Source organism: Strigops habroptila, chromosome 7 (assembly GCF_004027225.2).
Source record: "Strigops habroptila isolate Jane chromosome 7, bStrHab1.2.pri, whole genome shotgun sequence".
NCBI classification, from domain to species: Eukaryota; Metazoa; Chordata; class Aves; order Psittaciformes; family Psittacidae; genus Strigops; species Strigops habroptila.
Genome location: NC_044283.2, coordinates 29,417,864 through 29,444,278, shown reverse-complemented (window position 1 = coordinate 29,444,278; position 26,415 = coordinate 29,417,864). Strand labels below are relative to the sequence as shown.

The 26,415-nt window shown below is 43.6% G+C and overlaps 2 protein-coding genes across 3 annotated transcripts in view; one reads left to right on the top strand and one right to left on the bottom strand.

Moving 5' to 3' along the window:
- Window positions 1–7,541: 7,541 nt before the first annotated feature.
- Window positions 7,542–26,415, bottom strand: part of LOC115610194 (multifunctional protein ADE2) — a 41,507-nt gene continuing 22,633 nt past the window's right edge. For both annotated transcript variants that reach the window (XM_030491300.1, XM_030491301.1), the window contains 10 exons: window positions 26,019–26,209; window positions 16,776–16,824; window positions 15,824–16,021; window positions 13,299–13,477; window positions 12,432–12,611; window positions 12,228–12,341; window positions 10,836–10,919; window positions 10,552–10,732; window positions 9,429–9,587; window positions 7,542–8,723 (listed from right to left, as the gene is read on the bottom strand). In XM_030491300.1, the coding sequence (XP_030347160.1) occupies window positions 8,557–8,723; window positions 9,429–9,587; window positions 10,552–10,732; window positions 10,836–10,919; window positions 12,228–12,341; window positions 12,432–12,611; window positions 13,299–13,477; window positions 15,824–16,021; window positions 16,776–16,824; window positions 26,019–26,209 (1,502 nt within the window). In that variant the 3' untranslated portion in view covers window positions 7,542–8,556. The remainder of the gene's footprint in view (window positions 8,724–9,428; window positions 9,588–10,551; window positions 10,733–10,835; window positions 10,920–12,227; window positions 12,342–12,431; window positions 12,612–13,298; window positions 13,478–15,823; window positions 16,022–16,775; window positions 16,825–26,018; window positions 26,210–26,415) is intronic.
- The window catches only part of PPAT (phosphoribosyl pyrophosphate amidotransferase), a 47,912-nt gene continuing 38,672 nt past the window's right edge, over window positions 17,176–26,415 (top strand). Inside the window, exon 1 of the mRNA XM_030491302.1 lies at window positions 17,176–17,438. Coding sequence (XP_030347162.1) covers window positions 17,311–17,438 — 128 coding nt within the window. The 5' untranslated portion in view covers window positions 17,176–17,310. The remainder of the gene's footprint in view (window positions 17,439–26,415) is intronic.

Genomic DNA, 26,415 nt, shown 5'->3' with positions numbered 1-26,415 from the left:
AACTTGCCAACTTAATTAGTTCGGTAACGCTGCTGGCATAAATGAGTGATTTCTCCTTGTCCTTCCACTTATCAGTTAACTTCGCGACATCACCTCCTGAACATCTGCTTAGTTTCAGCTACTCCTTAGCTACAATCCTGTTTTGGTTACAATAAATTTTGTGCGAAGGTCATAAGGTTCCAAAACTATGTCAGCTACAACGATTCATCTTAGACAAGGACCCTTATTGTGTTCTTTTGGTCGGGCCTTTTTCAGGTTTGGAAAGTTTTGTTGTTATATACAAAGCTACCAAGCTTAAAGTTACTTAGAACTAAATTTTCTTATTTACAAAAGATTATATTGCATTTTGTACTTCCTTGTCTCAAATCCTCCTTTTTTCTATCCTTTTGCAAATTCTTCTGCAATTTTTTTTTTTTTTCCCCACTAACGCATTCCGAATAATCCCTCTCCATCGTCGTGTTGGGTCCCCGTCAGTTTTAGCAGTTTCGCCTCTCGCCTCCCCCCACCCCTGGAGCTTCCCAACCGTGCTGTCGCGCCCTCCTCCTCCCCCCTGTGTTCTTCTCGAGCGATCTTATCTCTTTCCAAATCCTTCAACTTTCGAAGTAGTTTCTGCGCCCAGTCCGGTTCCCTCTGGGGCTCGAGCGTGGATGATTTTCGCAGAGACGTTGGTGGGGGAGACGTGGATGGAGGGAGAGGTGGAAAAAGCGATGGCTGGCTCTTGGAGTGAGATGGGTCGGACGGGACGGGCAGTGGCTCTCCCCTGGGTGGCTTTTCTACGCAAGGGTCAGGAGGCAGCAGTACGGGCCAGGATTCATCCACTTCCATCCCCTCGTCTTTCTGGGGATCCACCTCGTCCTCTGTCGGAGGTGCTGACGGGGCAGCGGGGGAAGGGACAGGGAGCCGATGGAAAACTTTGATCTTAGACGATGGAGGCTGTAAAGCTGTAAAAGCTCCGGCAACAGCTGATTGTACTGCCCTCATTGCTTGAAGGGTCGTTAGAATCAGCTTCCAAGTTGTTGTTAGTCCCTTAGCTTCTTTGTTGCTGTTGCTTACGCGTTCCCCAACCTTTTCCCAAATTTCGACCTTAAAAGTGGCCTGTGAATCTGGGGGGAACCCGTTCTCTCGGCACCATATTAACAAGCTCATCCTCTCTTAGAGAGTATATGTTGGAGTAGCTTTACTACTGCTGCCTCTTCTTTAGACAGTGAGACTCCTATCTCCTCCTCGACCGCTCACCTGCTTCAGGCGAGATTTCCTCTGTAGTCTTCGCAGCGGCAGTCACGGCTTTGCCCTCTTGGCGGCTTTGCTCCTCGAGCGGCTTCGTGTCCTTCGGATCGTGGTTCATTGAGTGCACTCCTTTAACCAGTTGCCGGGACAGCAACTGCTCTGGTCGGTTTTCCCGCTCACCCTCCTATTCAGCTGTCTTCATTGCTCAGTTAAAGCAACAGCGAGAGGGTCCCACGTTCGGGCGCCATTTGCGGGAGATAAACGGACAGCATGACAACCAATATGATTAAATGCTGACGCTTTATTAAGCCCAGATAGCTGTTTATATATTCTCTCTGAGTGTCCATGCAGACCTTATACAATCCTAATTGGTTGAGCTTAACGAGACACACGCATAGATACAGCTTATGATTGGCTAAAGCTTTCAGTTCACGCGAAGGCCTTATAAGTCCTTAAGTTTGCCAAGTTTTGCATTCCGCATCCGGGAGTTGTTCTTCTTGAGCCAACTTTCTCATTCTGCCCCCACAAGTGCCCTTTAGATGACCTTGATGCCAGGCCATGAGACCTAACTCAAACTCTTGCTATTGACATGAGTCCTGGATCGCTCATGTGTCCATTTTGTTCCAAGTGGTCCTCCACATGTTGGCATCATAGGGAATGGTATGAAATGGAGAATGGGGAGGAAAGATTTTTAGGAGGATATTTGGAGTTTTTTCAAGTAGTTTTGTGGACCAGATTTTGTCACTTTGCACAGTTGGAAGGGGACAGAACAATAACCCGCCTGAATGTTGGCATAGACCTTTCAGTACGTATCTTGGAGAGAGAGTCTTACCTGTTGATGAGCAACAGTCAATGAAATTGTCAGCCTCTCATGTTTTCTGTCAGGACATAAGGATGCCTCCTTTGCCAGGCAGCAGCCCTGGACCTGCCAACAAGAGCTACCCCAAGCTTAGTGTTGGGGCACCCTACTTATGGGATTGTGCCTTCCGTGATCAATTGTGTGATTAGCAAGTTGATGTAGACACGTTCTTTACATAAGCGTGAGAACAGAACTAGATGTGTCTCAGAAGATAGGTTATCTGTAAATAGCTAGACAATAAATTGGGTGTGCATGTACATTAATATGAGAAAGGTCATAAATCTCAACAGGAGGGGTTGGAGTCACTGTACTGAGAAGTATCTGCCTGGAACTGATATGTATTTTTCAAATCTCGTTAGCAAGGGCCTCTTCATAGTTTTGCTAAACTGTGGCCAGAGAGCTCACCGAAATTCTTAACTCATGATTAGTACACAGCTCCAGTCTCTTTACCTTAATCTACACTTAGCAAATATCATTTCTTGTAACAACTTGGTGCCTTGGGTGAGAACCAACGAACTTTATGTTCAGAAACGTCAGTTTTCTCAGTGTGAAATGGTGACTTCATATTTCTCCATCTGATTTGATATTTCTTTCAGAAATTGGCAAATATACAAACTTTATCTATCACATTGTATCCTGCAAATTGTTTATCTGTGGACCTTTTACTGGTCCCAAGTTTCTTGAAGGGCAATATGCAAGGCATCTGTAAGATATGTTGATGGGGGTTGCTATGAAACTTGATGGTAGATTAGTAGGGAGAAATGTTCGCACTGAACCCCATGAAAGGCTAGGACAGATTCAAACATTGCTGGAGGCTTTACCGGAGTTGGAAGGACAGTGTGGTCATCCTTCTATTTGGTAAGTCATCTAATCCATTCCCCTAAGCTCTGTCCTGTGAGTGTGGGGTGGGGTTAAATGCCTGGTAAATACTGAAATTTTAATATGGTTTCATTTGCATTGATTGCAAGTGAGATGGGGTAGAGCTGATCTGCACGACCGAGTCATCTGAACAACAGCACAAGGGAGACTTCCAGGGTGAGGCACTGCTTACTTGACATGATCAGTTGGGGCGGGGACCGTTCCCAGAAGGAATGGTTGAGGCTTTGGCTTTGAGCAGGTCTTCAGGAGTAGTAGGCAAACCACAGCTGCCTGGCCTGCACCTCACCGAGTCTGAGATGTTGCTCTTTCAGTGCTGCCTCTGACTGTAGACACCTGGCCATCTACAACTGCATGTCGGATGGGAAGAAGTTAGTGAGTAGGCAGGAGGTATTTGTTTAAGGATTTTTGCATCCGTGTCACCTGGTATCCCACTGAAATCTGTTCACTGCCCTCTCTTTTATGTGCTTTTCTACAATTAAAGGAGGAGGAGGAAAAGGCTGTAAAATGTTCAGTGCTAGGATATAAGTTATTCTAAAGCCTTTATCAAAACAAAGCAAAACCAAGAGTCCATCGAGTTTTGAGCGTTGATTTCGGTGAAGTTACGCTTTTCTGGATGGTCATTAACTGCTGCTGCTTTTACAGACAAAGGCCAACCGCAGAATATGCTGTGAATTTAAAAACATAATTGCACTGGTGATAGTACAAGTGATATAGGTTCCATGCAGTCAGGAGTGGCTGTGAGGATGTGGCAAGGCTCTCTAGGACAAAAAGGTTTGAATGTTAGAAGGAGGTTGGTAAGCAAGCCTTTGTACTTCTAGTTAAGGGGGTTTTGTTTCATTTGGTGAGATGGAAGAATGCCCTATATTGCAAATGACTTAGAGCAGACTGAGTGTGAGCCTGCACTAGCTAGGAAGCTGGCCATTTGCTAGATATTTAAGTGTGTCAGAAAAGGGAAATGATGTAATGGGAAACTGGGGACAGGGAGCTGTGCTATATTAAGACACATACAGTCACTTTCCAGTCCAAATAGAAATTCTCTGGAGCTTGGCATCTTAAACTACTTAATTATCCCATGTATTCACATGGCTGCTGGTTTCTTGCGTTCAAGAGCTTCCTGACCTGTCAGATAGGAACGTTTCTCCTTTGATCTGCATGAAGAGCTGTGCGAGGTGCTTGGCAAAGTAGGCGAGCTTCTCCCCGACGCTGCTGTCAGTGGTGGCGGGGTTTGGGAGCTTTATTTGTTCCCTTTTGTTCCTTCTTTTACTCTTTCCCCACTACCCCAGCACCGGACCGGACGGCGGCGGGGCTGCCGCAGCACACCCCCTGCCGGATTAGCGGCTCCGCTTGCCTGCCCCCTGCTGGATGCCATCCGCTGCCGCGGCCGCTCCCGGCTCCTCCGAAGCACAACCTGCGCTTCCCGGGGAAAAGAATTGAACCTGATCCCTGGTTACTCCTGATCGCCCCCTGAGATTTTGTCTGCTTGTTTCCTGTATTGTTTTGCTATCCTATCCTCCCACTGGTGGTGACATCTGTCATCGGGAGGGGAGAGAGAAAAGCTGTTACAGATAATGCTTTTCTCATGTTCCACGCAAATACATCTTGATTCCTTCTTCAACGGGTTCTGAATTTTACCTTCCATGGGGAACAATATATCCTCTGTGTTCTCCAAACGTAAGATCATCTCTGCACTCAGGGCGTACTCTTGAGGGAGTGAGTCCTTCAGAACACTCCCAGTCTAGTTGAACTGATATTTCATAGTCCTCATTGTTTCTATACCAAAGAAAGACAAGGAGATGTGCCTCAGGACTGCTACAGGACTCTGGAGGCAGCTGCAGCATTGCTGGAGTCCAATCCCTGCTGAAATCATTTAAGGAAACAAATTGAAACAATGGGGGGAAAAAGGGGGAATGGATATCTTCTCTTCCTACAGCTCTCTACATGCCTGCGATGGTTACAGCACTCTTCTGAGAAGTGAGGGAGAAGTTTTGTCCCTTTCCCGAGTAGAGGAGATTAAATTGGTCAAAACCTGGGTGATTGTTCCAACCTGTAGAGAGCACACTGTATTCTGAAGTGAGAAGGTATGCCCCAAACTCCTGGCTAGAACCCTGACTTTGTGTATCCCGAATGAGGCTCCCATGAGTAAGAGGCTGTTCCACCCTGTCAAGATCTAAAATGCTTCCACAAAAGTGGTCCCTCTTGTTCATGAAGCCATTGCACAGCAATTTGACTTGGAGGAGTTTTGAATGCACATGCTTAGATCTGGAGTGGAACAGGGATTTGGGAACTGGGACTGCAACCCAATTCCAGAGTACTTAAGCTCTGTGGGAAGTCCAGGGTTTGTGGGTTTGTTATTTTGGGTTTTTTTTTTAATCAACTTTCAAATGTCTCCTCTCATACATAACCTTACGTCTTGGTTGCTCAAACAACCTTCACACCTCATTTTTGTCTGAGCCTAGAAATTGAGCTCTCTCACCTGTGAGCTTTTGGAAGTTCTGAACAGGGAAGTGGGCTCTGAAAATACGCAAGACATGCTGACCACCCTGTGATACTAAAACACCGTGCATTAGGCGCCGCTGGTTTTATTCTACAGCATGGCTCAAGATTCGCAACACTATTTCACAATTCAGTTGCATGGCTAAAGAAATCACTGGGGCTGAGGAGAGGTTTTTCTGTGGATATGAACTATTTCCATCACTTTCAAAAAGGCAGGCTCCAAAAGCAGGGGGCACCTTAATGCCATCTTCAAGAAGTCTGGAGGGCAGCCTCTCAAGGCCTTCGATTCGCCTCTCACAACTGCCCCCCAGGCAGAGGATATTAAAACCATACCTTCAGTGTCCTGGATAGGTGCTTTAACCTACGAAGTATGTGCTATGGGTGGAGCACAACTCAGTGGGATCTGTGACTGATCTCCCTCATTTTTACAGAATGATTTTTTGGGGGGGGCTGGGTTGTTGGGAAATGAAATGATGTTCTAAAAGTTGAACCCCAGGTACCACCTACCTGCACCTGAATCAGTGTAGGATGCTCCTTGCTGTTACCTTTAAAGAACATCTACTGTTCAGCAGGTAACACTACTAATCAGGACAGGATCTAATCCACGGTCCTAAGTTCCACAGCAGGTGCTTGAAAATTAGATTCTCATTATACAGGTATTCCAACTCAATTTAAAGAAATGCAAATAAGCTTCAGTAACTCCTCTATGTAATAGTGTCTGTGAAGATAAAAGCACTTTTTATTTAAAAAACTGTTGGGACAGTTTTTAACATTGGACAAAAAATCCCCTAAGTGCTACAAGAGCAATTTCTGACTGAAGAAATTCTCAGGTTGTTGTTTCAGAGTAGCAGTTGGAATGCTGAACCAAGGGAAGTGTTTTCATTCACAGCAAAAGCTTTGTGAAGAGCTTCCAGCTAAACTACTAAAACGCAGCGCTTCAGCCTTTCAGACAACTATATAACATCCTTGCAGATGTGACAGACTTCGCAGGTTCCATCTGCTCGTTGCAGCAACACACTGTTGGTGCTACCTGCTGCCTCTTCATACTTCTTTGCATGGCAACCCCTCGAGCAAGGGCTTGCTTCTGAGAGTTCAGTACAGACTCCACAAAAAAACCACCGAACAACACTCCCCATCCAAAAGCTGAAGAATGACCATCTCTATGGCAACTAGAGCACTCTGCATGCTCGTGCCCAACATAAATGGGCACAGTTTTACAAATGAAGCCAGTGTAATCAGGGTACAAGTAATCTGAGGAAAGTAACTAGAGACAGTAGAGTATTACAGATGTAACAGTCAAATCCTTGCCCGTTACTAATTTTTATTGCACAGACAATGCAGAGAGCAATGCAGCATAGTGATGTGAGTGGGAAAAGCAACACAAATGGGTGGCTGCAGTTGTGTCTCACTGTGGTGCTAAGGTTGTCAGGTCTATCACTCATCAAAACTAACGCTTAAGTGTAGTGTTGGGTAAGGAGGGGAAGAATAGGAAGTGACACCATCACCTCTTCTGTGACTTCACCCTCAGGTTATGTGATTACATAGAGCTGAGCTAGCCACCTCTCCTTGTGGTAGCAAAGGCATGCTGTGCTGTCTTTTACAGTAGCTGGCTCTGGTTCTTGTCCCAGTACAAGAAAAACAACCTCCCTCAAGACTCAGAGAAGAGTTCTGCTTATTTTGCTGCAGTGTAAGCTTTGACTGACTTAAACCCCCCTGTATTTAACTCCAGAAGAGAGCACTGCCAAGAGCACTTCCATACAACTGCATGTAAGATGTGGTCCCTTCCTGCAAAGGAGAAGGCCAGCAGCATTTAATCTAGTTACTCACTCTTAAGGGGTAAGCCTGAGCTCCCACACAATCGAAGCAGTACATTAGGAACAAAGCAACACAGCTTCCTGGAACAGTCAGACACTTAATCACGTAGTAGAGCATTTTCAGAAGACTGTCACCAAATACCACTGCTATGCAGGTTTAGTGCATGAGCTTTTTACAAGATTATTACCTCACTTATGGTCCCCAAGTTATGTACCACAGTGGGTCACTAGTTTTTGAGTGTACTTATTCAGTAAATCTCCATGAAGAGGCTCTGAATTCAGTAGTTTATTTCTAATTGTAAAAGCATAAATGTTACATACATCAAGTAATTGCATATGTTAGAATCACACTTGGAAGATTGGTGTGTGCAAAGATAGTCATGCTTAGATTCCCCCTTTCAGTTCAGTAAGTTTTCTATAGAAACAGTGTGAGGAAATAAAGATATGGAATAACTAGAGTTACTGAAGTGTAAGACAGTTTGACAACATCACACAGGCCCTTCAGAACTACTGAAGGTAGACATCTGCCTGGTATTTAAAACAGCAAAGACTGGACTAGGCAAGAGTTATAGCAAGCGGCCAACAAGCCCATTTGTTCACTCAAACCATTTGTATTTATAGCTTGTTATGAACAAGAGAATTGGTGTCAACTTTATCACATCATTCCAGAAGAGAGCAGTGGGGTACATATACACATACATTTTAAATAAAAAACCACAGACATGTATGTATATGCATTTTTTAAATAAGGCAGGTATTTATTTCAGGCTTTTAAACCATTTTTCCAGCCCCTTTTCCTATTAATACAGCATATGTTGCCATTTTATTGCTAAGGAAAGCATACCATCATTGCAAGCAGAACAGCATCAGCACTGGCTTCAGTTAGCAGCCCAGTTGAGTTAATAAGGTTCAAGACATACATTATTACTATGGAAGAATATTACTGTCACAGAAATACAGAAGACTAGTTGAATTCTATTTAGATTGCACCAAGTCATTCTCTTGAAATAGTCTGTCATTAACAGTATACACTAAAAAGCCAAACAGCACCATTTTGGAGCAACAGAAAGGGATACCTAAAATACTACTTCCCCATCTTTTACTAAGTTGTTATATTAAAAAAAAATACACGAGGACACAACAGACTTCATCTGCTGCTCTAACAATGCTTTCTTTGTAAGAAAGGATGCAGGACTTGTGCTCACCCAAATGTAAATCCTAACACGAATGAATACACACGCCATTCTCTTTGTGTAACTAATGGAAGTTACTTGCTGGGATGATTTACAAGGTGCACTCTCGCAGTTTTTTGTCAGCCTGCTTCAAGGAGATCCAGGTGTTTAACATGTTTGATCGCAGTTTGGCCCACACCAAATGGTTGTTTAAGCCAAATATCTGGGCAGCAAACTGGGCAGCTCCTTCAGGTGACAGAGTAGTAGGACAGCTAAGACCTGCAGAGAAGAGAGTGCCATTTACCCAACCACATTCTATAGTCAAACAAAAACCACCTCTGAAGAACAATTTAAGACAGCGTTTGGTTCAGCCTCCAGGAACTGCACGATCTAGTTTTAAAGCTAGTCAAGTGTCATGTGTTCCACTACTACTACTACTAACATAACTGATTCATGGCATTTTAAACCAAAAGCCAGCATACCAAATGACTCTCCTTATACACAGGCAACAGACTTCTGGGCCTCCTGCTTGCCAAGAATCCATTCAAGTCAGTAGCAAAGTTAAAAATCATAGAGGTAACAATGCACTGAGTTAAGCTCTTACCTACATGGATTGTGAAGAAAGGTATTTTTTGATCTTTGATCATAAGGAAAACGTAGCTCTATAACTGAACAAAATTCAATTTTTTAAATCCCCATTAAAACTAATTCCAATTTCAAACTGGAATGTGTAGCAAGGGTAAGACAAAGTTCATATTTTTCTAAAGATTACTCCTATGTCATCTTTGCACTGTCTATTGGATTTCTTGCCATCAGGAAGTCAAAGACAGCATGCAAGGTATTTCTACAGGCTTTGTTCATTCAGTATAGATTCAGCTACTTTTCCAGTGTTTTGCTATGTGTGTTTGTATGTGTAGGCACACTTGAACAAGAGCACAAATAGAGCTAGGTCAGAACAAGAGTGTAAGCTGAAGATCATCTTACCGCTGGGTAGTCTGAGAGAAGACCACACATCCTGAGTACCCCAGTCAGCCGAGAGCGGAGGACAGTTGACAACTGGATAAGCAGTGTTACCAGACATTACTGGCCCCAAACCATTGCTTCTGCCAGCTACTGCAACAAACACTGTTGGGATTCCATCTCCTGGAGGCAGGAAGACATTCAGAATTAAGCAATGCACCTTGTTCTCTGCCACGTGCTTTTGTGGGAACTTTATCCGAGTCCACAATTCTGTTTGCGGTTATTCTGTCAATTCCATTACATGGCATGAGAATTTTGTGCCTGACTTTTCCCTTCACAGAAACATCTAAATCTCGCAGCCTGAAATCCCAGCTACTGTCTACTACAACTGAAGTTAGCATGTCTTACTCTGCCTCTGAGGGAAAGTCTCAATATCAGAGGACCAGGTGCCGCTTAGCTTTGTAGAGAACATATCCATTAAACCTCTGGCACCATTAAGTGTTCCTTTCCTTAAATCTTAAAGGATTCACCTCAAAATAAGCACTTCTCAACTATGGTTACCACATCTGCGGTTTCACCAAGTAGAAAGCATATTCCTCTGCTAGGCTATAAACTTTTCTGAAGAGATACCAGGTTTTCTTGGTAAAGATAAGAATTTAAATCAAGTATCTTTTCTCATGGCATCCAAAATGACAAGCAAGAGTTATTTTCATGAAACAGGCAGGAAAGCATGAGGGAAGCAACATCTACCTCGCAAATTACATGTAAGTATATTCAGAGTCAGCTAGAGAAATTATCACTCCTCATCATTTCAGAAGGACCGGCACCACCAGCAAGATGCTACAATAATTGTATTAACATGATCAAGTATTGGGCTAAGTAGTTCTAGTAGTGGGATAAAAGCAGATGTTAAGACTTCAAGTAATGGAAGTTGTGGTTGGGAGCAGGACAAAATGTTACTCCATAATTACTTAGTGCAGTCTATAACCTGTCATTATGTAATTAGCAAGTGTAGAGCAGCATTGTAACAGCTTGGCATAGCATGTAACAAAAAAAATGGGAAGACCCCACAAAAATCCTCAAGTTGCCTAGTTGTTCTTGAACACCACACCATTTCACTCCAAAAATCAGTAGTTCTGGCATTTACCTTCATATTCTGCTTTGATCCTCAGGGTTTCATCTGGCCCTTTGTGAGCAGAGGTCACTCTTAACTCACAAGGAATTCCAAAGGTTGCACATGCCTTTTTTATCTTTTCACAGTGACTGAGGTCAGAAGGAGATCCCATCAGCACCACAACTCTACCTTGGCTCTTTGTTTTCAGAAGCAACTAGGTAAAAGAGTAAAGCAGGACGAGGGAAAGAAAAGTGGTCAACCAGGTTGAAGATGTGCAGTTATCGAAGTCTAGATATACTGTTCATAAAAATAGGTACCTCCACTCTTTCCGCAACCCATTCAAAGTTTCTCTTAACCATTTGCAGTGCTTCAGGAGTTACTTCTTTCAGGTCCCGGTAGGACTAAAAAGAGGGAAAGAAAAAACCCCACCCAAACCTCCAAGTTAATGTGGCATTTGGAGAGTACACAAAGCACTCATTTTACTTCCGTAATTAGAATACTTCCCCAACTGAAGTATTAATGCAGTTTCCAGCAATTCCACAGAAGAAGAACAGAGAATGGTACAGATTTAGGGAAGAGTGCATATGGAAGCAAGGAAGAGCTATTTAATGAAGAACCATTTCAGTAGGTGTAAACAACCTTGTACATTACAATCCATGGCCATTTGAAACCTGAAAGGCTTTTAGCCACAAGGGTATTAAGGTTTTAGAAGCTTCCTGAAGGGTAAGTTCAAGGAGAGACACACAGCCCTTTTAAAACTGGATTTGTAAAGACATGCCTGCCTGCAGTAGCACTGCATTAGCTAGCCTAGATTCTGGATGATGTTATCATGTACCTTATTTTAGGGCGATGAGCAAAAGTACTGTCAGAGCAATTCACTCAAGCATGCTACTTCAGGTAAAGTAAACAATAGAGCCATTCTACTTCCTAATTTAAAAGTAATACCCCTCCTCCCACACACACATCATTTGAAGTCTTCCCCTGCGGCTTAGAGCCACTTTCTCTCACTGAGTCTCTGCTACCAATCTCAACAATTGCTGCAGAAGCTTGGTGGCAGCAGCATTCCCAAACTGGTTCTTTCACACTACTTATCTGGTAATTCAGAGATACTTGACAAGTGTAATTGCAACATGTTTAAATACAGGACAAGTTTTATTTCAAACTTATGTTTGCAGCCTGCTTATGTGGACACAGTCTGTTAGTAACACTTGGAGACACTGAATATTGAATTCAAGCTTAACCAAAATAAATCACGAAGAAACACTCTCCTGCAGATCCCTCTAATGTATTACCAGATCTCTAAGTAATAGAGGATACCACTCTGAATAACCAGAGAAACTTGGAGGCAGAACTGGTTAAGATGAATAGAAGCTTTAGTTCCCAATCTGTTGTCCAACTATTTTATTATCTGCACAAGTCAGAAATTCTTATTACCCCTGGAAGTTCCAGGCTTCACTACAATAGCTCCAGTCGATACTGCTGTTGAGCATTCCTATTGAAGATATACAAGCAGAGGATTTTTTCCTACCATAAACCACATAATAAACTGTTTAATAAGAACAGGATTAGACAGGAGATACCCTATGAGCTACTCTGTAACAAGATAAGACTATCTAGAAAAAGCCACTTTGAAAGCAAGTGTTTAACTGCAGGATTTACTTTTTTCATTCTCCTTCCCAACTGACTTCAAAGAAAGATTAAAACACTACCTGTTTGTCCTTCTGCTGGCTTCTGTCTCCTGATGGCCACAGCCTCCAAGAATCATTATCAATAACATCAGCAAGAACGATTTCTTTTGTCAGAACATTAACACCAAATTCAATCTAAAAAGACAGTAAGAATCCTACTTTAGGAATCATACAGTGATATATTTCCTGTAAGAACCAGGACTGTGAGAAATCAGATTCTTGTACCTTCAGGTCTACCAGAGTGCAGTTTTGAGGCTGCCATGATTTTTCCAGGATCTCAAAAATTGCTTGGGTAGAACGAGCCATAATATCCACTTCGGTCTGGCCAATAGTAAGTCCAGCAAAACAGAATTTTGCTTCAATTATCTGCTCCTCAGACCACTGTGGATCATTAGCGGCATCATCCTGTTAAGAAAACAAACATATACATCACGTAATTTAAGCTTGCTATAGGAGAAGAGTTACTATTAGAAGATAATACTAGGTTTTGTTTGTTCTTAACAACAACAAAAAAATACAGGTTTCAAACTAGTATTTTTTATGATTAGCACTAAAAAAAGGGACAGCAACATTGAAAACACTTTGTTGTAACACCTGAACATCTTTAAAAGCTCTGAGTTTGGACAGTACTCCAGGAGTGATAGGGTACACTACAAATAACACTTCAGGTCATAGTTCACAAGACACTTCCTTCAACACATGTTCCCAAAGAAGTTCAGAATCCTACATGAGCAGCTAGCTACTTAACCTCACCATACAAGTACTGTTTGTTTTAATTTCTTCAAATATATCAACACATCTGTTACAACTGATGTGTTAAAGTTTATGCCCAAAAAAGGCACTTTTCTATTTTATGTACAGTTTGGTTTGTTATACTTTGATGGGTCTGTAAGCCAGTATTACATTGTACACACTTGAGACAAAACAGCTGTTGACAAGAATGCAAGAAAACAGTAGGATGGCAAAACTACCAATACTGAGAGGACTGGTCAGCCATGATCACTGCTTGCTTTATTTGTCAGCATTTTAAAGGAGATAATGTAGAGTTCTACCTCTTTAAGTTTGATTAACATCACAGTAAAGGAAACTTACCTTGTAAAACATCTCAATTTTGGGTGGATAGAACTTATATCCTTCTTTGACACCAGGGTTTCTTTTGAGGAAGGAGCCAGTAGCAATTCTTCTGCACACCCATTCAACTGGAATCATTTCACAGTGAGCTGCTATAAACGCGGTGTCACTCTGCTTCCTGACAAAAGCCGTTCTGATTCCTAAACAGAGATGCCAGCTTAGTTCCATTACTAGGCACAGTCCACAGTTGAAACAAAGAGTTACAAACACCTTTATTCTAAGTACAACTGAATCTTGTTCATCTGTGGACTTAAAGGACACACTGTATCTCTTCAGGGTGTTTTAAGCCCACTCTGGCCTTGCAAGGAGCAATCGATGCAGTTACCTTCCGCAAGTCATTAGTTTTGCCAATTTTATCCTACAACACTTGCTTGTAGCTCAGAACCTGGTGCTCTGGTCAGAAATCCTATTCTTGCAATAATTTTGTTCACAGAGCTTAAAAATAAATAAATACCAAAACCCCCCAAACACAACACACCTATCCCTCACAATGGTTTGTTTTTAAACTAAAGTTAGCAGCAACTGAGTACCCAACCATGGCAAGACAACTGCCAGGCCCAATCGGCATCTGTCAGAAACAGAAGACAAAGGAGCTGCATCTAGTCAAACCAAGAAGTAGCTCTATTCCATACCACTTTTGGAGTCATAAAAGAAAAATTACAAGTCTTTAAATACAATATTACCATTGACTCTTCAGATTTTGTTGCACTGCCCTCAAGGGCAGTGCAGAATGATTTAAATTATCAGCTGCACATTAAGACACTTAAAAATCCAGGCATTAAGACCTTTGCATGGTTTACTACTACATTTTTCATTGGTGCAAATACCTGTTTGAAGGCCTGACATTAGCTCTATTATAAAAGGGAGAGAAACTTTAACAGAACTTTGTAAATCTTCACCTTTGAAAGAGTAGGTTAAGAAGAGTTGCGCAAAGCAAACAAACTACTTCCACGATAAGGCATTCACATTATCTGCCATTTACGCCAGTCAAATAAGCAAACTGGAGAACCACCCGAAAAGTTCCTTTGTTGCCTCAAAATGCAGCTGCCATTTACTCTGCATGTTTTTCCAAAGCACATGAAGTTATTGAGTAAAAGCCATTTAAGGATCCTTGAGAGGTTTACAGTATGGCTTTTTGACATTGAAATTCCTGTCTGTAGGATGTTAGCTATTTTGAATTATCTTATCTTAACTATTGCTATGTAAGAATTAGGCAAAACATCTCATTATTTGTTCCTAAATGAAAGCTGGTAGTTTTAACCAACTGCAAATATAATCAGAAATACCTTGGAGGCTTCTCTATGCTGTATGCACAATAGGCTTCCCAAGAAAGCCAGTGACTAAAGATTATACTGAATGACTTGATGTATCTTTGTCTCGGCCCATGTTTTAAGAACTAATTGCACAGAAACATAGCTGGATACAACCTTACAGAAACAATCTGTCTCTTTCTCACATATATGACACATGCTAGGACTTTACCATTTGACTGTCTGAGAACCATTACTACACCTTACAACAGATAATACAACTTTTAAAGTAACTCATCTGGTACTTGAAGCAATGTTTGTGTGAAAGCTTCAAAGGGCACTGAGCACGCAGCTGTAAGCATCTTAACCAAGCTTACTGGTGCCTATATTACAGTACTGTTTGCAGACTCAAGGTAGAAACCCACCAATGCAAATTCCTCTTTGCAACTTGTAAACTTCTCAGTCAGAGACACTTGAAGGTGCTTTCTCAAAGCAAAGATACTGGCTCCATTTTTGGAAGTGTGGTGCAAAACTTGAGTGGCTCAAGTTAGTTACCTACTCAATGAAAGCTCACTCTTAGCACCAGAAATATTTTGAGTCTCTTAATGGAAACATTAAGTTCCTTATAACATTCAATGCAGACCAATATGTGCATTTGCAACATAGTCTTCCTAAGTGTTTAAGTACAAAATGTGCAGAACCTTTATGTTGATACAGCACAAAAAACAGAGATACTCTAATTTTAACATTCATATGCAAGTTTCACACAGCTTAATACATAGTCTGGTAGCGCCACTAGCTAGCAATGACTTGTATGAAGGCAGATGTAGTAAGAAAGGTGAGATGCATCCAGTCCACTATTACAGGCGAGGGGGCACGGGGAAAAGGAAGAACTGGCAAAAGTAGAGGGGAGGATAAGGTGTCCAAACAAGGAGAAGAAACTGTTGCAGTGTTATCTGTGATTAGAAGATTACTTCGGATAGTCTCATGTTCCAAATGAACGAGTCACCCACCCAGCTCTATAGTACCAGAAGGTAAAGTGTAACTAAAACCAAACAGAAGAGACACTAAAACAACAAAAAAACAAACAAACAAACAAACAAACAAAAAAACCCAAAAAAACCACCCTAAACCAAACATCAGAGCCTCAGGGTGGGATAAACCAATACGCAGAAACAACACTGTTTTCTAACATCTGTAATACACAGACATGTATTCTACCTTTGACATACTTACCAGATTCTTGCAGCAACTGAAACACACAGCTAGTTGTTGTATTGGAAATGGCAGCCTTCCCTTCCATTCGGTCCTTCCTGGCCGCATTTCCCGCTGTTATCTGGTCTTTTGACTGCATGAGAACACATCCCGGCATATCTGGCAGCTCGAACACTTCTTTTGTTTTACCTTCATTAACTTTTTTACCAAGTTTCAGGTCTAGAGAAATGAGTAGGTAATGGATGAATGAATAAAGTTTTAGATTGAAATAAATGCTTTACTTCGGCATGTAAGCCCACCAAGTTCAAATACTTTATACTTTGCAAAGCGAGACCCGGCAGGACTCCGCGCTGCAGCCCGTGAACCACCGCCAAGCCCCCATCTGCGGGCAACGTGATGAGGTTTCCTCCCCGGGCAGCGAGGGCGAAAACAACCGCCCCACACTTCAGCCCACAGGACTCCGGCGCCACGAGGGATGCGCGGGGAACGGCGGGCAGCTTCCCGCTTGGAGCAGCGAGCTCTCCTCCGGCTGCGCTCTCCACCACACTGGCACCGGTTTTCGCTCTCCGCCGGCGGTCGGGAGGTGCCGCCTGAGGTAGAAGCCGCGCCGCTTTTAGCCATTATTTGTTATTAGCCAAAACGTGTTTTAGTTGCGGGACAAACCCAATGCTCCGGAAGCGTAACGGCGCTGGACAGCGGTGGCCCAAAGCACCCTCCGCCCGAAGCTTCGCCTCGAAGCGCTCACCCGCCCCTCCCGCGGTACGGTGCCCCCTGGGGCTGGGTCGCGGCCACCCACGAGAAGAAAACAACCCAAAATGAAGCTTTACGGAGGAAGAAAGCTCGCTCCCGAGGAACTACACCCGAGCCCGGCTGAACGGGCACCGGCCCCTGGGCAGCGGCGACGCCGACCCGCCCCCCGACCGCTACGGCTCCCCACGGGCGCGGTGTGCCCTGCCGGGGGGCAGGTAATTACCTGATGCTGCGGGGGCCATGGCTACGACGGCGGGAGCGGCAGGAGGCACCTAGGGCACAGAACAGACGCTCAGCACACGCCGCCGGGCCCCGCCGCCGGGGTAAGAAGGGGCCGGCGGAAGGGGCGGGCAGGCGGGGCAGCGGCACCGCCCGCCAATCGCCGCCCAACGTGCCCCTCTCCGCCCCGCCGAGCTCCGCGGGCGAGTCCTGGCCGGGCCCCCCCGTCCCCGTGTCAACACGGCCCCGGCCCCACTTCCCGTCCAACGCCGGCCCCGCGCCGCGCCGCGCCCCCCGCCCCGCGGGCGAACGCCCCCCCCCGGGCGTGCGGCGGGCGCGGGGCCAGGGGCGGGGAGGGCCCCGGGTCGCCCCCCCGCGTATGTAAATGAGGGAGCCCGCCCCGCCAGGCTACCGGCGGCCCCGCGCGGCGCGGCGCTGTTGGCTGCGCGCGGCGCCGGCAGGAGCGCGCGGGAGCCTCCACACCGGGAGCGGGACCGGGGCCGTCGAGCGGGGCCGCGCCGCCACGTGCCGGCCGCGCCATGGAGCTGGAGGAGCTGGGCATCCGGGAGGAGTGCGGCGTGTTCGGCTGCATCGCCTCCGGCGTGTGGCCCACCGAGCTGGACGTGCCCCATGTGATCACCCTGGGGCTGGTGGGGCTGCAGCACAGGTAAGGGAAGGGGGCATGGGAGTCGCAACCGGGATGGACGGGGTCACCGTCCCAAAACGGCGGCTCCGTAGAGGGCTGGGCTGCGGCGGCTGCCCCTGGGTGATCGGGGTCCCGCGCCGGCATGTGCAACCGGCGGCGGCAGGAGCGGGATGGGAGGCGAGCGGCGCGGCCGGGGGCCTGCCCGCTCCGGAGCGTCCCGCCCCTTCCTCCGGCTCCGCGCCGGCGGGGAGCCCCGGCAGCATCCCGGTGGCGGAGCGCAAGGCGCCCGCGCCGCGTCCCGGGCCGGCCGCGCCGACGGCGCAGCTCTCGGACGTGCCTTGGACCTCAGCTGCATCTCACTTAAGTGGCATCCGCTCCTGCCGCCGCCCGGCTGTGCGCACGTTCCGCGCTGCCCGGGGCCCTCCGTGCGCGCACCCCGCCGCGTGGTGGCGGGGATGCGCCCATCGCCCCGTCCCAGCCCCGCCGCGGCGGTGACGGGCGGGCGCTGACCTCCTGCCGGCGGCGCGGCGAGCCCGGCCGTCATTCCCGGCGTCACTCGGGATGCTTGTGTGAAAGTGTAATTCACACACATCGGGACCGCCGGGACGCGGTGGTTCTTAGGGCTCCTACTAGCCATAGTTTTTTAGCTTCATCACCATGACATGATGAAACTTTCTTTTACCTGCCATGTCTATGGAGATGTGAAACAGACTAGGATCACTGTGATCCATGGGGATGCAGAGCTGCAAAATGAAGTTTGGGTTCTGCTTCTCCTTGGTATTCAAAGTAGTAGTGGTATGCACTGACATATACTAACAGTTTTTCCAGGGATGCCAGAAAGGGGTATGCTCCTTGTGGGAACATGCATGACCAAACACGCACACAACTAGCTCTGTAGTACATGCTGGGCTTCTGCATTGCAAACATCCATACACTGTGCTTAACTTCCCACTTGCAAAAAATGGGCTAAATGATCACATTCCTGACAGTCTGGGGAGGCGCTGCTCCAAGTACCCATGCAATGAATAAATACAATGATAGGTTCCTTGTATTTTTGATGTCACAGACATGTAAAGTTTGTTCTGAAATTGCTTTGGGCCAACAGCAGAAAATTATTTACATTGAGATTTTCTGTTTATTACAACCGAGTTTCATATACTTTCGCTGGTAAAATGCTGCATCCCTACATGACTCTCATATATGAAGAATTGTCTTTGGTTTGCAGGTGTATCATTCATAAACAATATATATTTGCCAGTGTCCATCAAAAATGTTTTTTATTGGGAGCGATAGAGCTGCAGAATCCAAGAAAAAAGGCCATGTAATCAATAGTCTCATTTTAGGTTGCATCATTTTTCTGGAGAAAATCTTACTTCATTTGTGCTTGCACAGTTACACTGGTGGACCAAGAAAATAAAATGATTGATGTATTTTCATTACTTGGCATCTTATTATCTCAATTTCCATTGCAACCTTATTTCATGATTTTTTTACTGATGGGCACTTGACAAGTATATTTGATTTCCATGAGCTCTTTAATATCAAATATCTCCTGTGGAGGGGACAACTGTAGACAGTAATGCTACTGTTGTGATTGAAACTGTAAGCAGTTAACCAGTTCTACAGGAAGATGCACACCTAAAGGCATGCACATGCTACCTCTGATAATGATCTTCTAACTCAGTAACTGACAAAACTTATACGGGCTCCTTTCTTAGAGGCATAAACATGATTGCATCTGTGAAGTGACACAGTCTGTCCAATTCACCTTTGCAAGCACTCGATAGAATTCAGTTAAATAGCTGAGATGTTAATGTTCTCATTTCCTTCTTTAATATTTCTCTCTAACCTCTTTGCATTTTCCCTACTGTGAGGTGTAGAAGGAGTGGCATCGCTATCAGGCAGTAATAGGATTTAGCATTAACTGTATCTGTAAATTGCATTAAGCCCATTCTTCTAAACTTAAAAACCAAGAAGCGTCTCTTAACTGTATTCTTTTAAAAATAAGTAAATATGGAAGAGAGGAATGGTAAATACTGATGGGCAGTTCCAATCAGGCTTAGGTGACCAACAGTAGGTTGATTGGCCACAACAAACACAGTCCTCAGACCCCACCTTTAAATGAGTAAGGATGTTTAGGTGGTAACTACGGGCCTTAGATACTCATAGCATGTGCTTTTATATGCAAATTAGTCCTGTGCTATAGATCGACTTACAGAATTTGGCCCTTAATTCATCTTAGATTTGAAAAATTGGAATTCACAAGCATGGCATTGTATCGACCTGCATCTTTTAGATGATTGATCCACAAAGAAGAGGCAGCTATAGGGAACATGTTATAGTTTCTAATCTTTGAAATCTTTTTTGCATACATAAAGATCCAGAGTATTTGTTACATGCCACAAAAACGTGCAGCATAAACTCTTTGTGCTTTATGTTCTGATATAGCTGATGGCAGCAGCATGAAGGACTTTGCTGTTTCTGATAAATGGCCTAAAATGAGCTGATACTTTGTATTACAGTATTAAAAACTTACTATGGCACTGGTAAGATTTACTTTAGTGAGGATGCTTGTAACTGAAAACTTGAAACTCTCTATACTGGATCAAACCACCAAAATACTGAAGAGGCATATTCAATGGCCTGTGCTCATTGTTTCACCAAAACTATTCCGCATGAAAAATCGGGGCATATTTGCAAGCAAGGTTCTGGGTTGGGCCCGTAAGTAGGTACCTTGTGAAAAGTAAGAGATAGGCTTGGAATTTCACTATCCTAACATAAACAACAACTTTAAAATGTGTGTGGGGGGTGTTGTTTTGGTTGGTTGGTTGGTTTTTAAGCAGCTGCTAGATTGTTGAGGCTTAAATTTGTATTCCTTTGTAGCAGAAGTTAAAATGTGGCTTTTTATTGGCTTTAACTCTGTAATGGTGACCTATGAATCAAAATGAAAGCCGGTATATTCCTATGCACAGACTAATTAAGGCCTTCCACACACTAAGAACGCTGTACCAGTTTAACTTTTAAAGAGATTTTCATCTGGTTTTAACACATCTTACAGCTATGTTTGCAGTGAATTCTCACTATGATTGAAATTTATAGCGCTCAAGCTGATGCTGTTACTCTGGCATCAATGTTAACAAGGCTTAAAAGTGGATGTTCTAAAGCATCTTTACAATTTGTAAGCTAGGGAAGAAAGTCACTGTAAATCCACTGACAGTATGCCAAAATAAAGCCAGGATATTGGTAAGGAGACAACTTTCTTGGGGGTGGTGTGAGAGGAGGAGTTCTTTGAGTTACAAATCTATTAAACGTCATCTGAGTCCTTGACCAGGACAAATTTGCAAAGTTAATCTTGGAACAAATGTGATTTCTGTTAACTTTTTGCAAAATTCCCTGGAAAATATTTTTGGCAGTAATACTATGTACTGAAACCTGAGTGTGTCCAGCTTTGTACTGGTTCTTAAAAAAGGTCTTTATAAGGCCTCTTCTGTGCAGGTGGAAGTCCTGTTAAGTGAGGGAATACTCCTTGTCCCAACTCAGCTGGGTGTATGTATGGAGTTCATTATGAGAATCAATGTAAATTGGGGAGGGGTTGGGGGGGGAGGTTGGCCAGCATGCTTTCTTGATGGCTTTCCTATGGCTGTCCACTATTAAAACACACAATAGAACCCAAATAATCACCAATGTAAGAATTTTTACTTCTCTTTCAATCTAGTAAAATTACTGGTTGCTTCCCATTAGCCATCCTTCCAAATATCTATCCTCAGTGCAGCATAATGAAAGTGTTTGTCTACATTTTATATGTAACCTCTTGGCTACGAAATAGGTATTTAAAAAGTCCATTTAGCAAGCTATTGGTAATCCCATCTTACAGCATGAATCTTTCAAACAAAAAGCTTGAAATTGGAATAGTAGTTGGATAGGAATTTTCTGAGAGACATGGATATGCTACAGGTAATGTTCTTGATAATTTGGTATGTGACATATTTACCTCTTAATTTCATCTCAAGAATCCATTATGAGTTTAGCAGATCCCCAATTCTTAGATACAAGAACTGCAATGTTATATGTTTTTATTATCTAAATGCCAAATTTAGTAAGTAACCATACTTCTGTGTAAATTCCCTATGGAATATAATGGCTAAGATGTATGTATAGCTAGTGACTGAGTCTGTGTGCTTATTACCAGACCATTTGTGCTGTATGTACTGTTAAAACATTCACCAGTACTTTCAGAGACACTGAACACACAATCTTTTAGTTCTGTCTTGGTTTACATTTATAGGCCATTCTGTGCTGCTAGGTGCTGACAGCTCAGTTTAATTACATGCCACAAAGCTCACTCCTGCAGGAAGAGAGTAGGAGGGAGACGTTTTTGTTGTGGTGAGCTGTTATATTGGCTCAGTTGTTTTACATGGCTTCCTGCAGGGCTCAGGTTCCTGCATGCACGTTTTTGGAAAGATAAGCCAGATTTCCATTCTAACCAAGCTCAGATCTCTTAGATGTACACGTCACAAAATGCAGTTTGGTCTCAGCTGTTATCTCTGGATGTAGAGACACCAACTGGAATGAGATAACGTAAGGACTGGAAAAACCAGGAGGGAAGTGGTGCCAAAATTTATATGCAGGAGGATATTTCAGAGACAGCCATTATGTTTATTGTGGCCAACAGACTTGGAAGGAGACTGTTTGCTCTTCTTCACATTGACTGTAGTTGTCATCCAAGTTGACATGGTACAGCTCTCCAGTAATTTTCACAGGACTGCTCTGTTGGCTTTTCTGCCCATACCTTAAATGTGAGCCTAATGCCTGGAGGGAGGGTTGTACACAGCGTGGGAAGTTCATGCTGGGTAGTTCCGTTCAAATAAACTGTCCTGGCTGCTCTTTGCTATGTCTAACACTACTTCCCCCAAACTTCACAGAAGAGGTAAGGGTTATTTAGAGGGGCTTTTCATTAGGCTAGTTTTAATTTAAATCAGTTCTGTTAGTTGGTTAACGACTTGTCTACATGAGCCCTTGTGCCAACACAAAGGAGACCTTGCTGCTGGAGGAGGAACAAAGGGTGAGTCTGGAGGGAGAGTCTTTTAAGCTGACAGTGATGCTGACAGTGCTTGTGGATCCACCAACAATGCAAGCATTTCTCCTCCCTGGAGCTCAGTCTTCATGCATTTAGCCCAAATATAGTTTGGTCTACCAGGAAATAATCTAAATGGGGCATTCAGAGGACTTTTCAGGGTAACAGCCCTATCAAAGACATGTAAAGTCACTCATTCATCTCAGTGAATGAGTGTGCTTTAGAGAAGAATGGAACTTTTTAGTATAGGTCAGAGTGGAGATTGCTTCATTTATCTGCCATACCTCAAAAAAAAATCAGTACCGTCATTTTCAGACTGGAGAGGAGACAGATTTGCCCTCAGTAATCTGAACGCTCCCCTGCTAATAGTGCAGATATTTGAGGAGGGAGAAAAGCAAAGATCTGTTTTTTTAAAGGATTGCTTATCTTGCCATCATTGATTTGTAAGCTGCACCATTTTCATGATGTAATTCATATTAACATTTCCAGGAGCAGTTACATGGAAACAACTTGGTCTGGCCTTTCTGCTAAAAAGGAATCATGTTGTGGATCTGTGTCTAAGAAGGCCTCTCCTCCCAAACCTTTTCAGTCCTATGTAGTGCTCTCACACATAACCAATTAGCATGGTTCAGATGGTACCCCAAGTTCTATTTAACTCACCCCTAAGTGTGCCTAAACTGTTGTGTGACTGTAATGGATGTAAAGCTGTGATCAGAGCAGAGCCACAGCACAAGCTCAAGTGGATGTAAAAAATACATCTGAAGAATGAGAAGGATTAACTACTGCTGGTTTTGAAGGGACTTTTTGTGAGAAATCCTTCACTCTAGCAATCCCATAGATGCTGTCAAAAGCAGACAGACCATAGCTATAGGCAACTGGAATTCTAAATGTGCAATATCCGTGTTATTTTTGTCTCCAAGCAAAAAGTGATGTGGAATTGTAACTACAACTGCAGTGAGGAAAGGTTGTCTTGATGCCACTTTGATTTATCTATCTCAGTGTCCTACATATTCAAGTAAATTAATTGTTGTCTGTATAAATGGGAGTAGCACATAAATGTTGGATACCAAATGCTCATGCACTTGACATCTCTTACCATCTTTGTCTGAAAATAAATGTGAACAGAAGGAAAGAAGAAGAACAGAAGTGGAATCTCACACAAAGGGAAGTCCAACTTTTTTGGATATTTGTCAAGTAAATTCCACTCTGTAAAGTTTTCTGAGAAAAAATAATTTCCTTGGAAAGCCACCTGTGTTCTTTTTTTTTCTGTCAGTTCTTGCTTCATGTCGATATGAACAGTTTTCAAATAGAGACTACAGATGTGCTCTGCAGTTCTCTGCTCTGACTTACTAAGAATTTAGACAGTCCTTTTGCCTCAGTGCTTTTGTGCAGCTGTCACCTGAACAACAGCATTTAAAAACAGATACATATTTCTTGAAAGATCTGCTTATTTTAATGAATAAAAGAAGTATTTTTTATTTTCTGGAAGAAGAGCAAGTTTTTGGAGGGACATTTGTACTGAATGACAGCAAAGTTTTGGAAAGATTGGCATCCTTGTGCATCACTGAGAATGTTAAGTGCAGTTTGTCTTCTTTGCAGTGCTAACTGCCTCCTTCAGGTTAGCTTTTCTTCTGTGAGGGCAGCCACACTGCGACAAAAACAAGCTTTGAGCTGCTCAAAGTTAGGCCCAGCACAGCCAAGAACATGCAGTGCTGCTGCAACTCACACAGAAAACCATTTGCTTTTTTTTTTCCCCAACTGGACTAGTCTTGTGTCAGATTAGTGAGCTGAACTGGCTTGTAGGGATCCAGAAAGCATTGGGTTGCTCAGAGTAGCATGGAGAAAAGGAGATCTTCTTGTTGCAATGAGTTATCAAACCAATGTCATCCTTGCACTCATGGAACAGAGCAGGTAAAGCAGAACGCGTACGTGATCCATATTATTTTCAGTACAGTTGTTTTAAGAACTTAATTTAAATCTAAATTGAATGAAACTCTTTAAATGTACTACAGTGAATCAGGGTAGGATCACACATCTGCATGCTCTAGAAGGATACCTGACTGCTGCGATGGCAGGGACAGATCCCTTGTCCTCCTACCAAAGACAGTAGTTCTGTATGCAAGTAATAACCATGCAAGCTCAGGGATGCATCTTTGAACTAACCCATTGCAAAGAGAGAAGATTTTTTAAACCAATGATACTAGTATTACAAGTCAAAGATTTATACTGAGTAACCAATGTGAACTGTGAAAAGTGGTAGATAAACATACACTGAAACAAATCTGTGTCCATGTCACTGTAAAAATGAACATGATCAAAACCCAGTGATTTTCTAGGGATCTTTGTCTGCCTTCTCTGAGTTGTTTTAAGAATGCTAGTCAAGTGGCAGCTAAAATCTACCTTGGTGGAAATTATTTACCTTTGTAATGTCTCTCATAAAAAAATTGACAAGAAAATAATTACCTTTCCAGCAGGAAACAAAGCACTATATCCAGTAATATTTTTGTGTAAGATTTTGTGAAGAGGGACTTGGATGGAATTTAGGCCTCTGTGTATAAAGAGATCTTTCGGCTGTTGAACTGACCTAGCTTTGGCAGGGCTGTGTAGCTCTGTGCCCGGACATGACCGAGATCCAGAAATGAGTTGTTTTGCTTGAACACACTAAAAGGAAACCCCTGGAAATGCATGCCTTGCAGGCAGTACGGGCTGTAGAATATTCAGATGATCACAAAGTGAAGTAGTTGCTAGTAGGATTTTGCAGAGTAACAGTTAGTTATGGCATAGCATTTGTCACTTACTATGTCATTGTTCCCTGCACTGCTTCTATGTTTTCTGTACTTCATTGGTTATTGGGCAAGGCAGACCCGTTGCCCAATACAGAACAGGGACCAGAGCCCATGTCTGCCCCTTCTAGGAGGGCATCAACACTGTGTACTTTCTGAGTTACAGAATTCTCCAGTTCACTGCTGCACAGCACCATGCCTTCAGTGGGCAGCTGGGGATGGTCACCCACCCCAGCATAGGCAGGAGGAGCAGCTAGGAGGAGCGTAAATGCTGATAAAGGAATTAAGTGTTGCGTTTTCCCCACCAGCCTTGCCTAACCAAAAAGAAGTTCTCATGACTTCAACTGTTTGGTTAATTGCAGAGGACTTACTTGCTAGGAAGGTCATAGAGATGGTAATTGGAAATGATGGGATGAAATTTGAACTGTACATGTTTTTTTTATCAGTCAAAGTGTTAATTCCTTTCCATTAAGCCTGTTAATTATGCCATGTAGGTTAGCCAAGGCAGGTAGGTAGAGATTATATCTTTTATTAGACTGACGTCACTGCTAAAAGCTCATAGTTAAAGATTATGATGGGAACTCATCCCTTGTTTTAGTTAAATGACTGAAGGTGGATATATTAAAGGGGAGCACGCATATACTCGTGTGAGTGACCTACACTCCTAAGTATGTCTATTTAATTTCCTACTATCTGAGAGAATCTCTTTGCATGCTAATTTCATAGAAAGTTCATTAAACCAACCTGTTGTATGGCTGATGGATCAGCATACCGCTGTGTTCTGTTGAGGTCTTGCATTTCCTCCTGCTTATAAAGCCTTTCTAACAGTAACTTTTTGCCTTCTGTTACTGTGTGCACTCTCTCTGTTAACAGCTTTTGGAAGTGGAGTATGGCGTTTTCAGAAGCACTTTTCTTAAGTGGAACAGGTGACACCTCTGTGGACAAAAGCAAAGTATGTAGTTAGAGTGTGCAAGTCAATGAACTGCTGACACTGACGTTTAGCACATGATAGATTTTCCTAATACTGTCCTTCTGTTATGTGTTTTTGGCAGGTGTTGCCTGGTGTTGTGTAAGGGGTCACTGTATAATGCCAAGTAGGAATGAAGCTTTGCCTAGCTACTGCCTTCTGACAGACGTACTT